This window comes from Emydura macquarii, unplaced genomic scaffold (genome assembly GCF_026122565.2).
Source record: "Emydura macquarii macquarii isolate MOO-44397 ecotype Brisbane River unplaced genomic scaffold, CSIRO-AGI_Emac_v2 contig_2422, whole genome shotgun sequence".
Classification (NCBI taxonomy): domain Eukaryota; kingdom Metazoa; phylum Chordata; order Testudines; family Chelidae; genus Emydura; species Emydura macquarii.
Window position 1 is genome coordinate 32717795 of NW_027132559.1, and position 18784 is coordinate 32736578.

At 41.4% G+C, this 18784-nt stretch overlaps 1 protein-coding gene across 3 annotated transcripts in view; it reads right to left on the reverse strand.

The window, feature by feature from the left end:
• ANKIB1 (ankyrin repeat and IBR domain containing 1) overlaps positions 1-18784 on the reverse strand; it is a 172436-nt gene that overhangs the window by 34108 nt on the left and 119544 nt on the right. For all 3 annotated transcript variants that reach the window (XM_067562209.1, XM_067562210.1, XM_067562207.1), the window contains exons 6-9: positions 15238-15446; positions 7985-8073; positions 4386-4530; positions 2389-2555 (exon numbers count right to left, since the gene is read on the reverse strand). In XM_067562209.1, coding sequence (XP_067418310.1) covers positions 2389-2555; positions 4386-4530; positions 7985-8073; positions 15238-15446 — 610 coding nt within the window. The remainder of the gene's footprint in view (positions 1-2388; positions 2556-4385; positions 4531-7984; positions 8074-15237; positions 15447-18784) is intronic.

Here is an 18784-nt window from a genome sequence, read left to right on the forward strand (position 1 = left end):
TAAAGTAAGCTTCTTTTAAATCTACAGAGGTGAGGAAATCTCTCTGAATTGAACAAATACCCTGGGTCTTTTCTTGTTGAATAACTCATGCCTATCTGAAGAGGATTTTGGTTGTGAACTGGAGCATAGTTTCTCAACCTGTGGTACATGTACCCCCGGGGGTACATGAGACACAGGCAGTGGGTACCTGGAGAAAAATCCAGTGAAGGGGAGGCGGGTGGCGGCAGCCACCTACTTCTGGGGAAGCTGGGCTGCAGCCACCTGCTTCCTGCCTGGTCCCAGCTCCCAGTCCTCTTAAATTTATGGCAAAAAAATGTGTGTGCTGCACTTTGTGTGTCACTTTATATTCTCCAGCATTGGCATGCCCCTCAAAGCTTCCTAGCTTTGGCCAGCATCACCTCTAGTCCAGGTACATACTTGAGTTGTGCACCCCTGGTGTAAAGGTGGTAACCCTACACTAGATCTGACATCTGTCATATCAAAACCTTATATACTCAGCCCTTCTTCTAACATATGGCACACATTAGTCTGAAAACATAAAATCCTGTGGAAAATGGAGCGTTGGGGTACTTATTAAATTTTTCAGAAGTTATGGGATACTTGCTACTTAAAAGGTTGAGAAACACTGAACTGGAGGATTAATACCACCAACTTAGATGTCCTCAGCAAATGGTTCTGGCTGATAGTGATGCTATGTTTGCCTTTTTGAAAGGGTCTTTGTTTGCTGTTTCTATAAGGTTCCTGAAGATTCTTTTTCCTGTACACTTTGCTGACTGTAGGAGTTGTTTGGCCCAGGTGTCTTCTTTCTTAACCACACCTGCCTGTGTGTGCCTGTGGTGTACCCCATCACCACAACAGAGAAAAAAAAAAGCATCCAGAGATGCATCAGAGGCAAGTCTGTCAACAGAGAGATCTTTCGTAGCAAGGTGTCCAGTCATGGTCCTTTCTAACTTTTAGATTAATAGTCTTGGAGAAAGTCTGTCCAGCCTATGACTGTCCATGTAAAACAAGTCGAGGTTGCTAATGCCTAAAGGGCCACTGAGATTATACTGAAATTATACCAGAGGTCTCAACTCTTCTGTCCTTCAGCTTTGTGGTTTTCCCTCTGTCAAGACAGTAGCATCCTTAACCAGGGATGATAGGTAGTATCTACTTTTGAAAACTCTACCTTACTTGTTACTGTTTATATAGGATTTGCTTTCACTGGGTTCTGCCATTCACATGAGACAATATGCAGAGTGGCATGCAATGATGTTGTTCCACTCTGAGCCTCTTGGAAAATATTTCTCAATTGTCTCATTAATTTTTCTACCTTCCTCTGGGTCTTTTTCCTTCCTCAGGGTACATCTGGGTAAAGATCTAGACTAAAGGTATCTCTTCTTAGGAACGTCTTGAAATACTTGAAATCTACAAACTTATCCAGGGTTTCTTCCTCTTCAATTTGGGTTCCAATTCTGAAGGATGCCCTTCCCAGAACGAAGGACATTATTTAGATTGTCTGCATTTCTAGATTTTGGCTGCCCTTTTTCCATTTTCCCCCTTGGGGAAAGAGAGGAACTTCTTTGTGCAGAAGCCCTATTCCAAGCTACAATGGTTTTCAATGGATCCAAATCTGACAGAGTATCTGAGGAAGCTGGGAAGGAGCTCTGCATGCTTCTTGTGGCCATTAGAATATTTGTTACAATAGCCATACACAGTATTGTATGTGAATCCCTCAGATTAAATAAAACCCCACAATTCTAAAAAAGCATGAGTTAATGATTTTCTGAAATATAATTTTGAACATGCCAACATCTATCCTGATTATATTGCAAACCTCTAAAACAGGCACAAAAGTTTCTTTGCTATGAGAATAGAACTGAAAAGCCTAGAGTTCCATGCAGTTATTTTGTGTCCAGCACAACTATTAATATATTGAAGTAGACAACATTATACCCTTTGGTGCCATAAAAGATACACACACATTTGTATAAACCAGGGAGATTGAGAGAAAATTGTTTTATATATTTGCAGCAAGTTTAAGATTTGGCATATGTTTTACTATGATTCTGTGAGTAATCAAGATTCAGGGAGGAGGAATTTTTGAGCTCCAAAGTTCAGAAAGGTTTTGGTAAGTGAAATCCTTCTTATTTTTGGTGTGATGCCTAGTGCAGAAAAGGAGGAATGGATAATCTGACCTACACTGTACACATATTAATATTCAGCACATGTATGTATGAAAATATATTCACGACATACTATACATCAATTATTTACTGTATCAACACCTACAGAGTTTCATGTAGGCTTCTGCAGCATAGCAGCTGGCTGTGGAGTTTTCTCTTGACCTTTAGATTGGCAGTGGCTGCAATCATTTAATGCAGCCATGTACAAATTCCTAATACTAACCAGCAGAAGAGATGCCCTTTTCCACAATCCACAGCAGGGGCTCTTAGCAATGGAAAGTTAAGTGTGTCTGAACCCGTTGTATTTGACCCTTGTCTTGTTAGCTTGACTGCTCTTTCACAGCCTGGTATAGGACACCATTTAATAGCAGGATTATTTTCAACAAAGGCCTGAAAAGAAGAAAAAAGGAGAAGAAAATTACTTAGCATTTGAAAACAGATCATCATCACTTATATGAACTGTAACCTGTGATCATAATCTGTCTCTGAAGGAGCATAGCCAAAAAGCATAAGACAGTCTTGTAACTAAACGGGTATGGTATTTTAAAAATAGTTATAAAAAGAGTATTATTTAAACACTAACTCAAAAATTTCTTTGCTACAGCAACACTTAAGATTCACACTAACACCTGAACATCTACAGCTCATGCAAAATGCTTAATGTGTACCAGCCTCCCCTTTTTTTAAAAGATTTAGTGCTTGGCCACACATGAAAGTAAATTTAAAATGGAGTAACTGTTCCTGATTATCTCGATATGTGGGCACACTTATTGTGGAATAAGAATGCCTTATTCTGAATTTAAGAGTGCTCACACACAGAGCCCATGTCTATACTGACGGTGGCAAATTCGCCGCCACCAGATCCATCTTTCTGGATCAATTGAGCGGTCAGTGTAGACCCGCTCAATTGATCAGGAAGTCGACACTGGTAAACCACCCCCTCAAGTAGCGTAGCGCTGCGTCGACGGGAACACTGTTCCCATTGGCATAGCGCAGTATAGACAGTGCACAGAAGGGAAGCAGAGCAGTCGACGTGAGTTACGCAAGCTACTCTGCGTAGTTTGCGTAACTCCCATTGACTGCAGCCGAATCTCCAGGTAAATGTAGACCAGCCTAGAGTTAGGAATAGCTATTATTGCAAATGTATTTAATGCATAACATTTGAAATTTTACAGTGCATAACTGTACTGCAGATTAAGAAATAAAACCTATGTTCTCTATCACCAATCTCAATATAACTAACTGCAATAAACTCTTAAGAACCAGAATTAAAGTAAATCAGAAATTTGCCTCAATTTTTTTCTGTCATTGTAGCGTTTTCCTTTTTATTAATTACATAAAATAAATTATGTGGAAGGAACCTCTGCTGCTCTCCTTCAAAATTGTGCAGATGTGCAGGTCACTTAGAAGGTGAGGATGTGAAGGACACTGGATCAAATCTGGATATCAGATCCCCACTTTGGTGTAGAAAGTTTTATATGCCTCAGATCAAAGTAACTTGTAACTTATCTACAATATGTCCTTGTACTAAAAATGTCTCTATCCTCCCCACCCAGGGATAATTTAAAAGTTATTTCAAGGATCCACATTATAGGTCAATAACTTGCAAAAAGTTAATTAAAAGGTTACTTTTTTAAGATACACTCTGTAGCAACGGAGAAAATAAAAACAAGCATGAACTAAATCAAGATTTTCCAACTTCTTTCTCCTGTCTGGGTTATATAGAAATTTTATGAAACTATGGGTTTGAACAAACTCTAGTGATGTGAACAGCATCACTCAGGTACAGAAGAACTTTCCCAGAAACTCTGAATCGAAATAGTGACTCATTTATCAAAATATTCTTCAAGAAACTCATTTAAAAACATTTGTTTTATGATATGCCAACACAAATATTCTTGGCAGATTAAAATCTGTTCTGGACATTAATTTCATCAAACAATTTTACAAGTACCAAAAAAGGTTATTAAATTGTCCTGCATGGAAGTGTAGTTTCTGTGTTTGAGGAAGAAATATAATGATTTCTTCTTTTAATGTCCTCAACAGCACCCCAACTCCTTCATTACCATCTGTAAACTACATACAGTTTAAATCTATAGTATTAATTTATTAAACTCTACTTAAAAAAGGTGCAGTCATATTTCACACAGAAGTTGCACTGTAATTGGAATAGTAAAGTCAGACACACAGTAGTCACACAGGAACAGCTTGACAGTTTACCTTAATGTCAAACAGTAGGTATCTTTTGTCCATCTCCCTGGAAACCACGCTTTCTATGATCTCTACAGGAACAAGCTGGAAGCAATCATATGCTGGGCAAAAAATGTTGTGAGCCTCACCCTCCTGAATTTTCAGATTCAAAAACCTGCCAGAATTATGTCAGTCAGAATTTGAAAATAAAAAATAAAGAAGTCAAGAAATGGATGGTTTATTGTTTTTAGACTAACTTAATAAAATATATACTTTCGTATTCATCTCTTTTTAAACAAGAAATATGAATTGTCCCTTGGTTTTTACACTCAACAAATACCTCAGATTTGAGGATCAATTTGATGAAAAAAAATGAAGAGTCCAAAAGTAAGCAACTGAAAAAAGTACTTGCATGCATGTATGTGTGGTTTACTCCCATCTCCCATTTGTCAGAGCCATCTGTACAATATTTAATAAAACTGAGCAAAGTTTCTTCATTAACTCCCCAAAATGGATATAGCAGTACTTAATATATGCACTAATTAGTTTGACATGTAATTCGTTTTTACAATAAATAGCAATCCTTATTCTTATCAAAATACAACAATCTTGTGCTGAAAAATACCCAAATTCACTGACAAAAAACTTCATTACCATAGAGTTAAGGTTGCCTAGCACTTCCTTGTGCCTTTCCAGAATATGGAGAGTAGCTGAACTTAAATCTCTGAAAACCAAGGAACTGTGTGTTCTGGTAATGCCTTTCACAGCACAGCCCCCCACAAACTTAACTCCATTCCCTTGGAGCTTGGAATAGGTATGGAAAACAAACCAAATAAGACATCTCTCCTCGGATGGCAGTGCAATGGCTGGCATCTGCAGCTAGAGGGATCCAGGATTCCTATTTGCTGGACTGTGTTATGCAGGAGTTCTGACAACAGCCCCTTCTTGCTCTAAAACCTAACTAAGAATGCATGAAGTTCAGGGCTACCTCTGAAGCTAACATTCCACTAGTTACATCAAGGAGATAGGGAACTATAAGAATAATTCACTCCATTCTAACACTCTCTTGAATATTCTCAGTGCCTATCAGAACTCTACACCCACACTGGCATTCACAAATCGCCATGAACCTTTTATGCAGCCTATTGGCACACATCACAGTGCACCACAAGGCTCAGTCAATGGTAACCAAAGGTAATATCCTAGAAGGAATCCTTAGAAGAAAGATAAATATCTGCCAAGGTTTTGGGAGTTTGAAAGGAGTAGGCAAAGTGATTAAGTGTAGCTTGGGCTTACTAGCTCACATTTGCAAAGTTTACCTTTTTCCTAGTGAGGACAAGGCCTAAATATTCCCCCTCCCATTACTACTGTGCACTTTCCACACTGTCATCCATGTGCTCAGGAAGGATACAGTCTTATGAGCCTTGACAGGTGGGGCGTCACTCAAAGTAGGTGGAGTAAACATTATGTGGGAGACATTACCAGTTTTCAGAGGTTTAAGTTTGTCTTAGCATAGCTCTTTATTTCTGGTTTTCAAAAGTTTAAGTTTAGTCACTCTCCATGTTCTGAAAAGATACGAAGCAGTGCTACACAACGATAACTTTTTTGTCTGTAAATTTCCCCCTGCTTTTTGACCAAGTGGTGATAGTGAGGAGGGCATGATTGAAGGGCACCTGTTAGGCAGCAGGAGGGGCTTCTTGGGCATGCTTTCACCACTTACGGTACTGTCTACACTGTGATACAAGATCTGCAGCACAGCCATGGCTGGCCCAGGTCAGCTGACTCAGGTTCACGGAGCTCAGTCAATGGGGCTATAAAATTTCAGTGTAGCTGTTCAGGCTTGGGCTGGAGCCCAGACTCTGAGACCCCCTTCTTCCCCTTGGGATCTCGGAGCCTGGACTCCTGCCCAAGCATCTACACTATACTTTTATAGCTCCATAGCCCAAGTGAGCCCGAGTCAGCCAACCTGAGCCAATCGCTGGTCTTTTACTACAGTGTAGACATATCCTAAGGGCTAGTCTACACTTAAAATTGACAGCGGTACAGCTGTACCGGTACAGTGGGGTGCTGTAAGAGCACGTATGTAGCCATGTTGTTGACGGAAGAGAGGCAACATAATAAAACCACCTAAATGAGCGGCCGTACCTATGTCAGCGGGAGAGCGTCTCCCACTTACATAGTCCTGTCCACACAAGCACTTATGCTGGCAAAAATTTTGTCACTCGGGGTGTGGTTTTTTCACATCCCCAAGCAACAAAAGTTTTGCCAGTATAAGTGCTAATGTAGACACGGCCAAAGTGGTGACAAAACATATCCAGGAAGCCCCCTCATGCCACACTACAGGTGCCCTTCAATCATGCACCCCTCACTATCACCATGTTATCTATCAGCTGTGCACTTCCTATCCCTCCACACCCCCAGTAGGGCTGAAGGGGTCTAGGGAGGAGGCAAAGTGCTCTCTGAGGGGCTGTGAGGAACACTTCTTCCAGCTGGGGGCAGGAAGGGTAAGGAAGGAAAGTCCCAAAGTCCCTAGCATAGTGGAAAGGAGCTCTGCACACCTGTCTGCAGCACTGGAGGCTCACAGGTGTGAAGTGGCCCATTCATCTTAACAAATGCCTACAATGAATAAGAACACCTCCTGGAGATGAACAGAACATTTAGTAATAGCTCTGAGATGTGTGAACTTCCCCATTCAACTTTTTGGGTGCTCTTTCCTGCCAATTTCAGCTGTATGTGCCTGGGCCATGCACAGAATATGCGTATTTCCAGCCTCCAGTATAGATCTGCCATGCCTAGGGGGTACCTTAAAGGAGCTCAGTGAGCCCCTCCCAGCTCAGAACTGATTTATCCTGGCTGCGACTCTTCTGCCAGCTTCTCTGATACCATTTCAATGTGACATCTAGTCTGTCCCATCAACTGAGCCTCATAACACCATACTGGGCTTCATATCCTGGACACAGCACGAGCCCTACCCAGACCTTGCCAAGCCCATCAATTTACAAAACAACAGGCACATGAATGATTTTTCTACATGCGCTAAAATCCACATTTTTAAACATCACAACCTTAAATATGATGAGTTAATGCTCTTACAAAAACCACAATAATGGATACTTTGGAATTAGGCCTTATCTACACTAGAAAAGTTGTACCACTTTAACTTTACCAGTATAACTAAAGCAGTACAACACCCCAACTGTGGATGCAGTGATAGTGGTATAAAAGTATCTCTGCATCCACACTTGGGCTTTTGCCAGTCTAACTATTTCAATAAAAGTCACACTCCTAATTTAAATAGTTATACTAGTAACACTTTTAAGTATAGACCAATTCTCTGACAGTTAGTTCCCAACGCACTAAAGAACATGCTTAAATCAATCCCTATTAAGCAAAGCACTTAAATTTGTAACAGGGCCAAAGCCATCACTGTGTATCCATAAGCCAGTTAAAACGATCAAAAAAAAAAAAAAAGAATACACATGAAATACATATGAAAATATTCCATATGGTTCAGAACAGTTACATCTCAACCTTTAACATTAGCTGTTTATTGGTTATGATTTTTTCCTCCTCTTTAAAATGAAAAATCTATTAATTTTGCAAAAAATGCTAAATGCATATATACTCACGCCTCCCAGCATGATCTGCAAAACTCATGTTCGCAAGGCATATCCACTGGGTCTTCAAATACAGAAATATTACACATACAAATGTCACACTGTAGATTAAAAAAGAAATACAAATGATGAAGAAAAAAATAAACCTGTATGCCATGTGCAGAACTTACAAGAATTACGTAATAAAAATATAAAATCAAACTATTGTAAGAAAACAGACCACGTACAAAGTAGGGAAAAATCTTTTATTAATTTGTCAAGGAGAAAGTGTTACTTTATGTTAGAAAAATTGAACATGGAAAGGTGCACGTCTTCATTTCCACACACCTCAACATAAACATTTAGTAAAATATTTTAGTAAAGCACTCAACACATTTTTTTATTGCCTTCAAGGATTTTCTCCACCTCTATCCTTTAAGTTGTTGAGCACTTTTAGCTTCCAGTAAAGACAACATTGGCCTGCACCAGTAAAGTCAATGAGAGTTTTGTCACTGACTTCAATAGGAGCAGGAGCAGGTCTTGGGAGATAAGGGAAGTCTCATGTCACAGTAGGTATTCTCCCCCACAACTAATCAGGCCCAAGGCAGGGTGAAGCAATTTAAATAATGGATTTAAATTGTGATTTTAAATCACTTTTGTAAAATGGATTTGAAAATTTGTCATTTTTGAAAGTTCAGATAAAAATTTATAATGATCTAAATTATAAAGCCTCTCTCCTTTCATGTTATTATTGGTAGGGTATCTCATTTGAATTTTATAAAAACTGCTATATGAAAAAAACAAAATATTGAAAGTTAAGGCCCTGATCCTGCAAACACATAAGCAGGTATGTATGACTGAATGATCCCCTGTACTCACATCCGACGTAGTATTGTAATAATCTTTTTACAAAATATGCCTTGTAAGGTATCATTTGAAAACTAATAACTCATTGGTCAATAATATCATGGTAAAATGTATGTGGCAACATTATATGTAAAGTTATTAACATAAACTGAAATCATGACTGAAGCGTGTTTACCAGACAAGCCTGGGAAGTGGGTAAACCTGTTTCTCAAAGACAAATGGCAAGTTGATGCCTCAGCCAGGTGTCATCAAAGCTGATGGACCATCACCTATCAAGTGGCCATTCTTTGACAAGGAAAGGGGACAGCAACAAAACAGATCTGCATCTTAGCAACAATTTAGCAAATCTCTCATCCACCAGACTCCATGTCTCTTTGCTCTCAGCTGGAAAGAACTTTAGCTAGGGGTCACACCCAGGAAGGTGCATTTCAAAGGGTGACTGAACTATAAAAATGAGAAGCAAAAACACCCCAAGTTCTCTCTCTCCCTCTCCACCTCCCTCTTTGTACCTAAGAGGGCAAAAGAAACAGCCATTGGACTATGGGGGAAGGGTCTGAATAATTTGGTCAGTAATGCTGTTGGAACTTGTGATAAGGACTTCACCTTAAATCAAATGTAGTTTGTTTCGTTAGGCACTAGGAAGCATTTTACCTTTATTTTATTTCTGACTTTTATGCCTCATTACTTGTACTCACTTAAAATCTCTCTCTTTGTAGTTAAAAAACCCCCGTTTTATTCTTTAATTTAAATTAATCCAGTGTGTTTAAATTAAATTAAATTGTCTGTGTAACTCCATTTAAGGTCACAAGTTGTTGTGTATTGTTCCCTAGGAGGGACAACAAACGTAACATATCTAGACTATCCAGGAGAGGACAGCGCAGAACATATATTTTTGGGGGAAAATCCAGGACTGGGAGTGTGTGGGAGTCACCCTGCAAATGGTAACCATGGCTGCTGGAAGGCAGCGTGTGTCTGGTGTGTGTTTGCAGAGTTGTTGGACCAGAGCTGTGGCTTTACATAGACACATCTGAGTGGGACGTGTATGCTGGCAGGCTGTTTGTAAAAGGTCCAGGTTGGGAGCGATAGCAGATTGCAGGGCAGGGGTGAGCAGCCCCTCACTGGTCTGAATTGCACCCTGGAATGTCACAGTATGTTACCGAGTTCCAGAGGGGTAGCCGTGTTAGTCTGTTTTCAGCAAAACAACGAGAGTTCTATGGCAACTTAAAGACTAACCAATTTATTTGGGCGTAAGTTTTTGTGGGCAGAAACCCACTTCGAAGTCTTTAAATCTGTTAGTCTTTAAGGTGCCACAGAACTCTAGTTGTTTTACAATATGTTACTTTGTTCACATGGATAAACTACTTCCAAGCTTAAAGTTAAGCATGTGCATACATTTTTTTAGATTTAGGGGCTGAAATTTTCTTTTTATTAAAAACTGTTCTTTTAATAGGATGTAAATCTTTGTCACTTCAAAACAAAATTGCATCACTGTTAGCAATTAAAAGATATTTAGACTTTCAGTATGTTGAAGTTATTTGAGTGAATGATCTTTCTTTCTTTAATGCACAAAAGCCAAAATACTCAAAAATTTAAACCCATGTTCAGGCTCCTATGGGTGGGATTTTAAAAAGCACTTGAATGATTTAGGAGCACAAATTTCATTCATTTCAAACAGCAAATCCTGATGGAGGGGTATAGCGTGGTTGAAGCATTTCAGATCATTTGACTTGTGGAAGTTCAATATATCAGGTGATGCTGGCCGCAAATGTAGCTATTCGCTATTTAATTTGTGGCTGTTTGCTTATCAATTTTGTGTTTGTCTCACAGCAAAGATGTTAATCAGGCCCAGGACTTGTCTTTTTCTGCATAGAAGAGCATTTTAAATGTGAAATGTCTTAACAGAAAAAATCTCTATGTAAAATCAAATTCTAACAACAGTACTTGTTTCTTTAGTTTCCTAAAAGAGACACTTCAGCAATTTAAGACTAAAAATGGAAGTAAACTAGCAATATGTAATCTAAATTTTAATAAATATATATTTTAGTCATGATTTGTATTCATCTGGCTGGCCTAATGTGAGTAAAATTGGAAAATGTGTGACTTCAAAAATATAGTTTTGCAGACTATTTTGATAATTTTCATAGGATTTTTAAAATAAATAGGAATAGGACAGAATTTAAATCCAGATATAAATCTAATATCACAGCTACAAAACTACATCCACCATCATATTTCATGCCTGGGCCCTTGTGGAGTGGGTTGACAGGGACACCGAAGGCGCAACTCCGACTTGTTCATAACAGGTTCAAATGCTGGCTGTAATCCAGAATGATATTCGTTGTGAGGAGACTGGTTTGCCCTTCATCCTGTCAGCAATTGCTATGAAGAGCTGCATGGAGCAGCGGAATGGACTGGTCCTATCGATGTAGAAAGCTAGAGCCCTCCTTACATCGAGCGAGTGCAGGTGCCTCTCTTCATTAGAGCTGTGAGGCTTAGGGCAGAATACTGGCAGGAAGATGTCCTGATTAACGTGAAAGTGGAAATGACCTTCAGGAGGAACGCAGAATGAGGGTGGAGCTTGTCCTTGAAGAACATCGTATAAGAAGGCTCCGAGGTCAAGGCCTTAGTCTCCGACACCCTGTGTGCAGAAGTGATTGGTACTAGAAAGGCCACCTTCCAGGACAAGTGCATGAGCGAACCGGAGGCCAATAGTTCGAAAGGACAGGACAAGGTTCAGGTCAGGACAGGATAAGGTTCAGGTCCCACTGGGGAACTGGTTCTCTAATTGGAGGGAAGAGCCTTTCCAACCCTTTTAGGAAGCTAGATGCCATCTTGTAGGAGAAAAGGATCTGCCCTATATCAGTGGGTGAAACACCGAGATTGCTGCCAGATGAACTTTTACTGACAAAAAGGCTAAGCCTTCCTGTTTTAAATGAAGCAAATAGTCCAGGATCACCTGTATAGGAGACTTTGTCGGCGATAATTCTGACGGGCAAATTCTGACAGCAGGCAAAGCGCTTCCACTTTGTTAGGAATGCCGCTCTGGTGGAAGGCTTCCTACTTTCCAACAGCACTCTCTGGATCTGGGCTGAACAGTGGCGCTCTTCCCTGTTCAGCCATGCAGCAGCCATGCTGTCAGATGCAGGGAGGCTAGGTCCGGCTGAAGTAACTGACCACTGTCCTGGGAAATGAGGTCTAGGCACAGCAGCAGAGACCAAGGATGAGCCACCGAGAGATTCAACAGCATCCTGAACCAGTGATGGTGAGGCCACTCTGGGGCTATCAGGATGATTTGTACTTTGTCCCTCTTGACTTCCACCAGAACTCTGTGCACAAGAGGTATCGGGAGAAATGCGTACATGAGACCCCTTGACCACAAGAGGAGGAAAACATTTGTCAGAGAGTTGTCCTCCAACCCCAGGAGAGAGCAGAAGGGAACACATTTCCTGTTTTCCCTAGTAGCAAACAGGTCCACCTGGGAAGTTCCCCACCTTCGGAAGACACGGTCGGCCACCTCCTGGTGGAGTGACCTTTCGTGGTGAGAGCAAAAAGATCTGTTCAAACAATCTGCTAGGCTATTCTTCAGACCCGGCAGATGGACCGCTTCAAGGTGGATGTTGTGAGCCACACAGAAGTCCCAGAGACATATGGCTTCCTGACACAGGGCTGAGGATCTGGTTCCCCTTGCTTGTTGATATAGGACATCGCCGCTGTGTTGTCCATGAGGACCCACACCACCTTGTTGGGCAGGTGCGGCACCGAAGTCCCATAGACGAGAGTGGGTAGGGTACTGTGGAATGGGGAAACCCCCATGGGTTCCAGTATTGCCACAGCCTAGTCCCTTGTCCTTGAGGTCATCCTCCCATCTGAGGTGGCATGGGGAAAACTGCAGGGGGCTTTGTAGCCTACACCTTTGGGGGGACTATAACTTCCTCCCCGGAATCCAAAAAGATATATCACGGGGACGCTGATGCCGCCTGTTTCTCCACGTCTCTGTGCTGGAATTCCAGCATTGGGGAACGATGTCCGGAGCCGGAGCATTGGCCACATCTCAATCGTGTCTTGCCCTTTGGCTTTCTGTAAGGATCTGAGCAGTGCCGGGACTCCGGTGACCTGTGGCATGCCAGTGATTTGCGAGGTCGTGGGCTCGGCGAACCTCAGGACTCCGAAGATCAATGCTGACGGTCAGGGGAATGGTGCTGGTGCTCCAGAGATCGGTGCCTAGTGCCCAGAGATCGTAGGCACGAACCCAATCTGTCCCGGCTCAGTTCTGGAGACCAGTGTCGAGAACCCAATGAGCGCCTCGAGGCCAGCGAATTGTGACCAGTTGACGGGGTGCAGGGCTGTTGCATAGACGCTGGCATCTCCTTCAACGAACCCCCAGCCGGTGTGGGGGCCTACCCTCTCATAGTGTAGGCGGCAAAGGCATGGCCAATAGGTCCTTTATTGATTGGAACGCCTCAAGTGGGGAGGGGACCAATAGGTGGTGTGGGCCTCTGCCATTCCCCAGAGTCGGTGGTGGTGCAGGTGCCAGGCTCGACACCCACCCAGGAGGAGACTCCTTTTGGGCTGATTCCAGCTTGCCTGAAATTTTCTTAGCCAGCTTCAGTGTCGGCGACTGTTCCTTCCCTGAGTGCACTCTCTTTTGGTGCCTCTTCGGCACAGGGGATGCCGAGCAGTGCTGGGTCTACTCTGATGCCGGAGGAACACTTTTTAACAATGCCATGGTACTCGGTCCCAAGTCCAATAGCAGCTCCGATGCCGGTCTGACTGCTGCCTCCATCAGAAGGGCCTTAAGTCTAATGTCCCAGTCCTTCTTAGTTCTCGGTGAAAGGTCCTACAGATCTTACACTTCTCAGAGAGGTGAGCTTCTCCCAAGCAACTTAAACATCTCTTACGTGGGTTGCTCAGTGGCCTAGGCTTCTTGCATGAAGCTCAGAGTTTAAACCCCAGGGAATGGGGCATGTCCTGACCCTGGGAACTTACTAACTAACGGATTAGCAACTAAACAACCAACTTTAAACTATATACACTAGAAATAGCTAGAAAGCTAGAAACCACTAGGAAACGGAGACTTGCAAGACAAGAGAGTTGTTCCAGCACCATCATGGGTGGTAAGGAGGACTGGAAGAGAGGGGGGGCTGGCAGAGCCCTATATACGAGCACATATGCGCACTGCTGCAGAGGGCGCTAGAGCTGGCCCTACGGGTACCACTAGGAGAAAAAAACTTCAGGCACCAGTGCATGTGGCACGCACACCTAAATCAGAATGGACATGAGTAAGCACTTGAAGAAGAAAAGTATGACAGAACATAAATAAAATAAGCTATAACACCATCCCATATAACTTTTTTTAGTTTAAAATTAGAGAAATAAGGGCTGTCTGCATACTAAATGCAAAGTTTTACTTTAATATGATGACTGGGATAACCCAGTTACAAAACTATATATCTTCTAGAAAAATGCTTAGGCCACTGAGCACAAATTTTACAAAGTTACAGCTGTGGTTTAATAAAAAGAGTTTTGTCTTCCAAAAGAGCCCTAGTGATTTTAAAGAACGATGCTTTTATATTTGAAATTTGTGATAGCCTTGTAAACTGCTTAAAGCAGCCCACACACAGCAAAATTATTCATAATCTTACAGTACAGTAGCAGGCTGACATTTAAAATGCAAACAAAGAAAACTTTATTTCCTAATGAAAAAATAGAAAAAGGGAAGATTCAGAGCATTTAAGTATGTTCAGAGAAATTGATACCATGGAAGTGAACATCTAGATAAAAAGTCTCAAAAGAAATGCAGAGCCACACACAGTTGGTAGGATCCTATCTTGTTAAATCAGAAGTCCTACATTATAATGGTGGCAGTCAAGCTGAAAAGAGTGTCCCTTGTTTCAGCCACATGCACAACTTGTGTCAGTATAAAGCCAATTGTTAACATGCCTCAGCATAGGGGGCTGGACTAGATGATCTCTTGTGCTTCCTTCCAACTCTGCATTTCTGGGATTCTACACACACTTCAGTGTTTGCCTACATTTAAGAAGTCCATGAAATGACACTTCTTGAAAAGCAAGAGAGCAAGCAAGCAAGCAAAAAAATCTCTCTTTTGTTCTTTCTAAAGGGAAATTTTGCAAAGGGAAATGACAAAATAGCTCTCTCATTTTACTGGGGGGAAGCGGGCAGGGGGGAATCAGTTCAATTTCCCAATTAATTTCAGTTCTACTTGTATGGCACTAAAAATATACTTTAAAAGCCTAATGCACAATGATTATGGAAGTTGATATTTCTCACAAGTCACAAAGCATTATATACCAGAGCAACTTTTTAATAATATATAATACATTACTTTGCACCTCTAACTATTTATCAAGAAAGTATTTTGGCATTGTAGACAGGTAATCTTTCTTAAGAACAGAACGTACCAGAGTTGTCTCAATGTCTCCCGGTGACAGGCTGATTTCATCAGGGGAAGTCACAGAAGAGCGAGTGGTGCGTGGAGTTCGTGGAGAAGGGAGTGTGTCCCAGGCATTATAGCCACTTGGAGGAGGAGTTGGCATTTGAACACCTGAACGTTGGCAGCAGTTCTCTGGATTAGACATCCACGCTTCAAGTAATTTCTCCCTGTCCCAGTCTTCAATAAATATATAAAGAAAATTATTTAGCTATCCTAGAATATGGATTTATTTACATTTTATGATTGCCTCATTAAAAGGATCTATATTTATTTTACTAATAAAAATTAGAGGTTGAACATATCTTTTAAAATACTGGAGACTGCAGCCCTCAATGGACACTAATTTTTCAGTATATATTTTGGGATAACATACAATGTACATTATTTATAGCTAACACCACTGTTAATATCTTCCTTCTATCAATGTCAACCATAAACTAAATGGAAAGTTTATTCCCACTTTAATATAATAAAAGCTGACCATTCAGTTTAGATCCATTTTTTTTTTTTTTTTTTTTTTAAAGAACCACATTTTAATTGACTTAAGCAAAGTGTTAAAAGCAAACGAAGAGGGAAACTTTCAAAACACCTGTTCACAATAGATATTATGAAAATACATTAAACAAGCAATTACTACAAGTTGCAATTTCTTCATGTTGCGTATGATCCATCATCCCTTGCACATCCAAAACTCTCACTGACTTCATCAGTCATTTTTAGAAACATAAACAATGCAGAACAGCCATTCAGTCCCCATTCCTGCAAGCTCTCATGCACAATTGTCCCCTTAGTTTTGGTGAGACTACTCATGGGATTAGAGTTACTGATATGGATAAGTGTAATTTATGAACACTTAAAAAGTAAATCAGTACAGCTATAACAATGAGAGTCCTGTAGCACTTTAAAGACTAACAAATTTAATTTCTGCAGGCATAAGCTTTTGTGGTCTGTAACCCACTTCATCAGATGTAAGGAATAGAAATCAGATTGGGGATATATATATACACATCTAAGGTTAAGGAACAACAATGGGGAAGTTACGTATAAGCAAAGTCCATTCAGTTAGAGTAGTTGAGGCCTATTCACAACCATTGATTAGGAGGTGAGAATGTGTGAACAGTGACAATTACTTCTTGTAATTAGATAACCATTCCAAGTCCCTATTTAGACCCAGTTTGATTGTGTCAAGTTTGCAGATGAGTTCCAATTCTGCAGTTTCTCTTTGAAGTCTGTTTTTGAAGTTTTTGTAGAAGTATAGCAACTTTCAAATCAGCTACAGAGTGTCCTGGGAGGTTGAAGTGCTCTCCAACTGGTTTATGGATGTTACCATTTTTTATGTCTGATTTGGGTCCATTTATTCTTTTGCATAGTGACAGCCCGGTTTGGCCAATGTACATGGCAGAGGGGCACTGCTGGCACATGATGGTATATATAACATTAGTAGATGTGCAGGTGAATGAGCTTCTTATGGTGTGGCTGATGTGGTCAGGACTTGTGATGGTGTCACTAGAGTCAATGTGTGGGCAGAGCTGGCAACGGGGTTTGTTGCAGGGGTATGTACCTGGGTTAGTGATCTTCTTGTATGGTGTACGGTTGCTGGTGAGTATTTGCTTCAGGTTGGGGGGCTGTCTGTAAGCAAGGATAGGTCTGCCTCCCACAGCTTGAGCGAGTGAGGGATTATCTGCTAGGATAGGTTGTAGATCCTTAATGATGTGTTGGAGAGATTTTAGTTGGGGGCTGTAGGTGATGGCCAGTGGTGTTCTGTTGTTTTCTTTGTTGGGTCTATCCTGTAGTAGGTGACTTCTGGGTACCAGTCTGGCTCTGTCAATTTGTTTCTTCACCTCTCTAGGTGGGTCTTGTAGTTTTTAAGAATGTTTTATGGAGATCCTGCAGGTGTTTGTCTCTGTCTGAGGGATCAGAGCAAATCCGGTTGTATCTTAAGGCTTGGCTGTAGACAATGGATCGTGTAATGTCCAGGGTGAAAGCTGGAGGCATAAAGATATGTATTGCGGTCAGTTCGTCTTCGGTATAGGGTGGTAATAATGTGATCATCCTTTATTTGTACTGTAGTGTCCAGGAAGTGGATTTCTTGTGTGGACTGGTCCAGGCTGAGGTTGATGGTGGGGTGGAAATTATTGAAATCCCGGGGGAATTATTCGAGAGACTCTTTCCCGTAGGTCCAGATGATGAAAATGTCATCAATGTAGCGTAGATAAAGGAGAGGTGCTTGGGGATGAGTGTTGAGGAAGTGTTGTTCTAGGCTAGCCATAAAAATGTTGGCATACTGTGGGGCCGTACGGGTGCCCATAGCTGTCCCACTGACTTGAAGGTATAGATCAGCTCCAAATCTGAAGTAGTTGTGGGTTAGGACAGCTATAGAATGTGAACATCTTGGGGTAGATTGACATGCTGGGAGAAATTCTGGCCCTGTTGAAGTCAATGGGAAAACTCTTATTGACTTCAGGGCACATCTACACTAGCATAAAAGACCGCTAGCATGGCCATCAACTGGTTTGGGCTGTGGGACTAAAAATTGCTGTGTAGATGTTTGGGCTTGGGCTAGGGCCTGGGCTCTAGGACCCTGCCCTCTCATGGGGTCCCAGAGTTCGTGTTCTGGCCCAAGTCTGAACAGCCCGCAGCCCAAGCCCTGTAAGCCTGAGTCAGCTCACCCAGACCAGCCGTGGGTGTTTAACTGCTGTGTGAATGTACCCAATGGGGCCATGATTTCTAGTTCTCTGTAAGGAGCTTTGGATAAATACAATGCCCCGATAGCAATTCAGGAAGGAACTACAGGTCAGTGTGCCAATGTCCCACCAAGGTCTCTCCTTGCCCCGGGCAGGAAATAATCTGTTACTGGCCCATAACAGTTTCAGATTACTATCTTCCCACCCTGTGCTGGCTCAGCTCTGCTTGCCAGTGCATTTATGTGTGGGGAAAGAGAACTGTGGAGCCTGCTTTGTCTCCTATGCACAGATTGGCAACACAGGAAGTCCACATAGAAAAGAAGTAAGGAGATGACTCATACTCTCTTCCTGCCCTGCACTGGGGCATAGGACAAGTGACAATCTTGCCTTTTATAATCATAATTCCTCTATCTATCCCGTCTATAATGAGGCAGGATATCAACATATGAAAGTTTCTGCAATCTACAAAACTGAAGTTCTATGTACAGCAGTTCTGTCACCGTTTTCACTAACTTCTGATTTTGTAATTCTGTACACTTTCTAATGCTGTAAATAGGGGGAATTGTCCCCCAACTGTCTGAGTTTCCTACTGTAAAAGGTCTGAGCTGTGAAAAATTTCAAGTTTGTGATGCTGCCTGACCAGATCATGCTAAAGTGTATTCAGTCCAATTCGCTTGTGTATTAGTATATCAAAATGAGTGTGAATATAAGGGTGTATTTGAGTGTTTAAACTTCATGAAAACTAATGAAATGTTACTTGTACTGTTTTCACTTATCTGTTCCAGTTATAATGCAATAACAAACATGCATATCCTGGTAACTAACTAACTA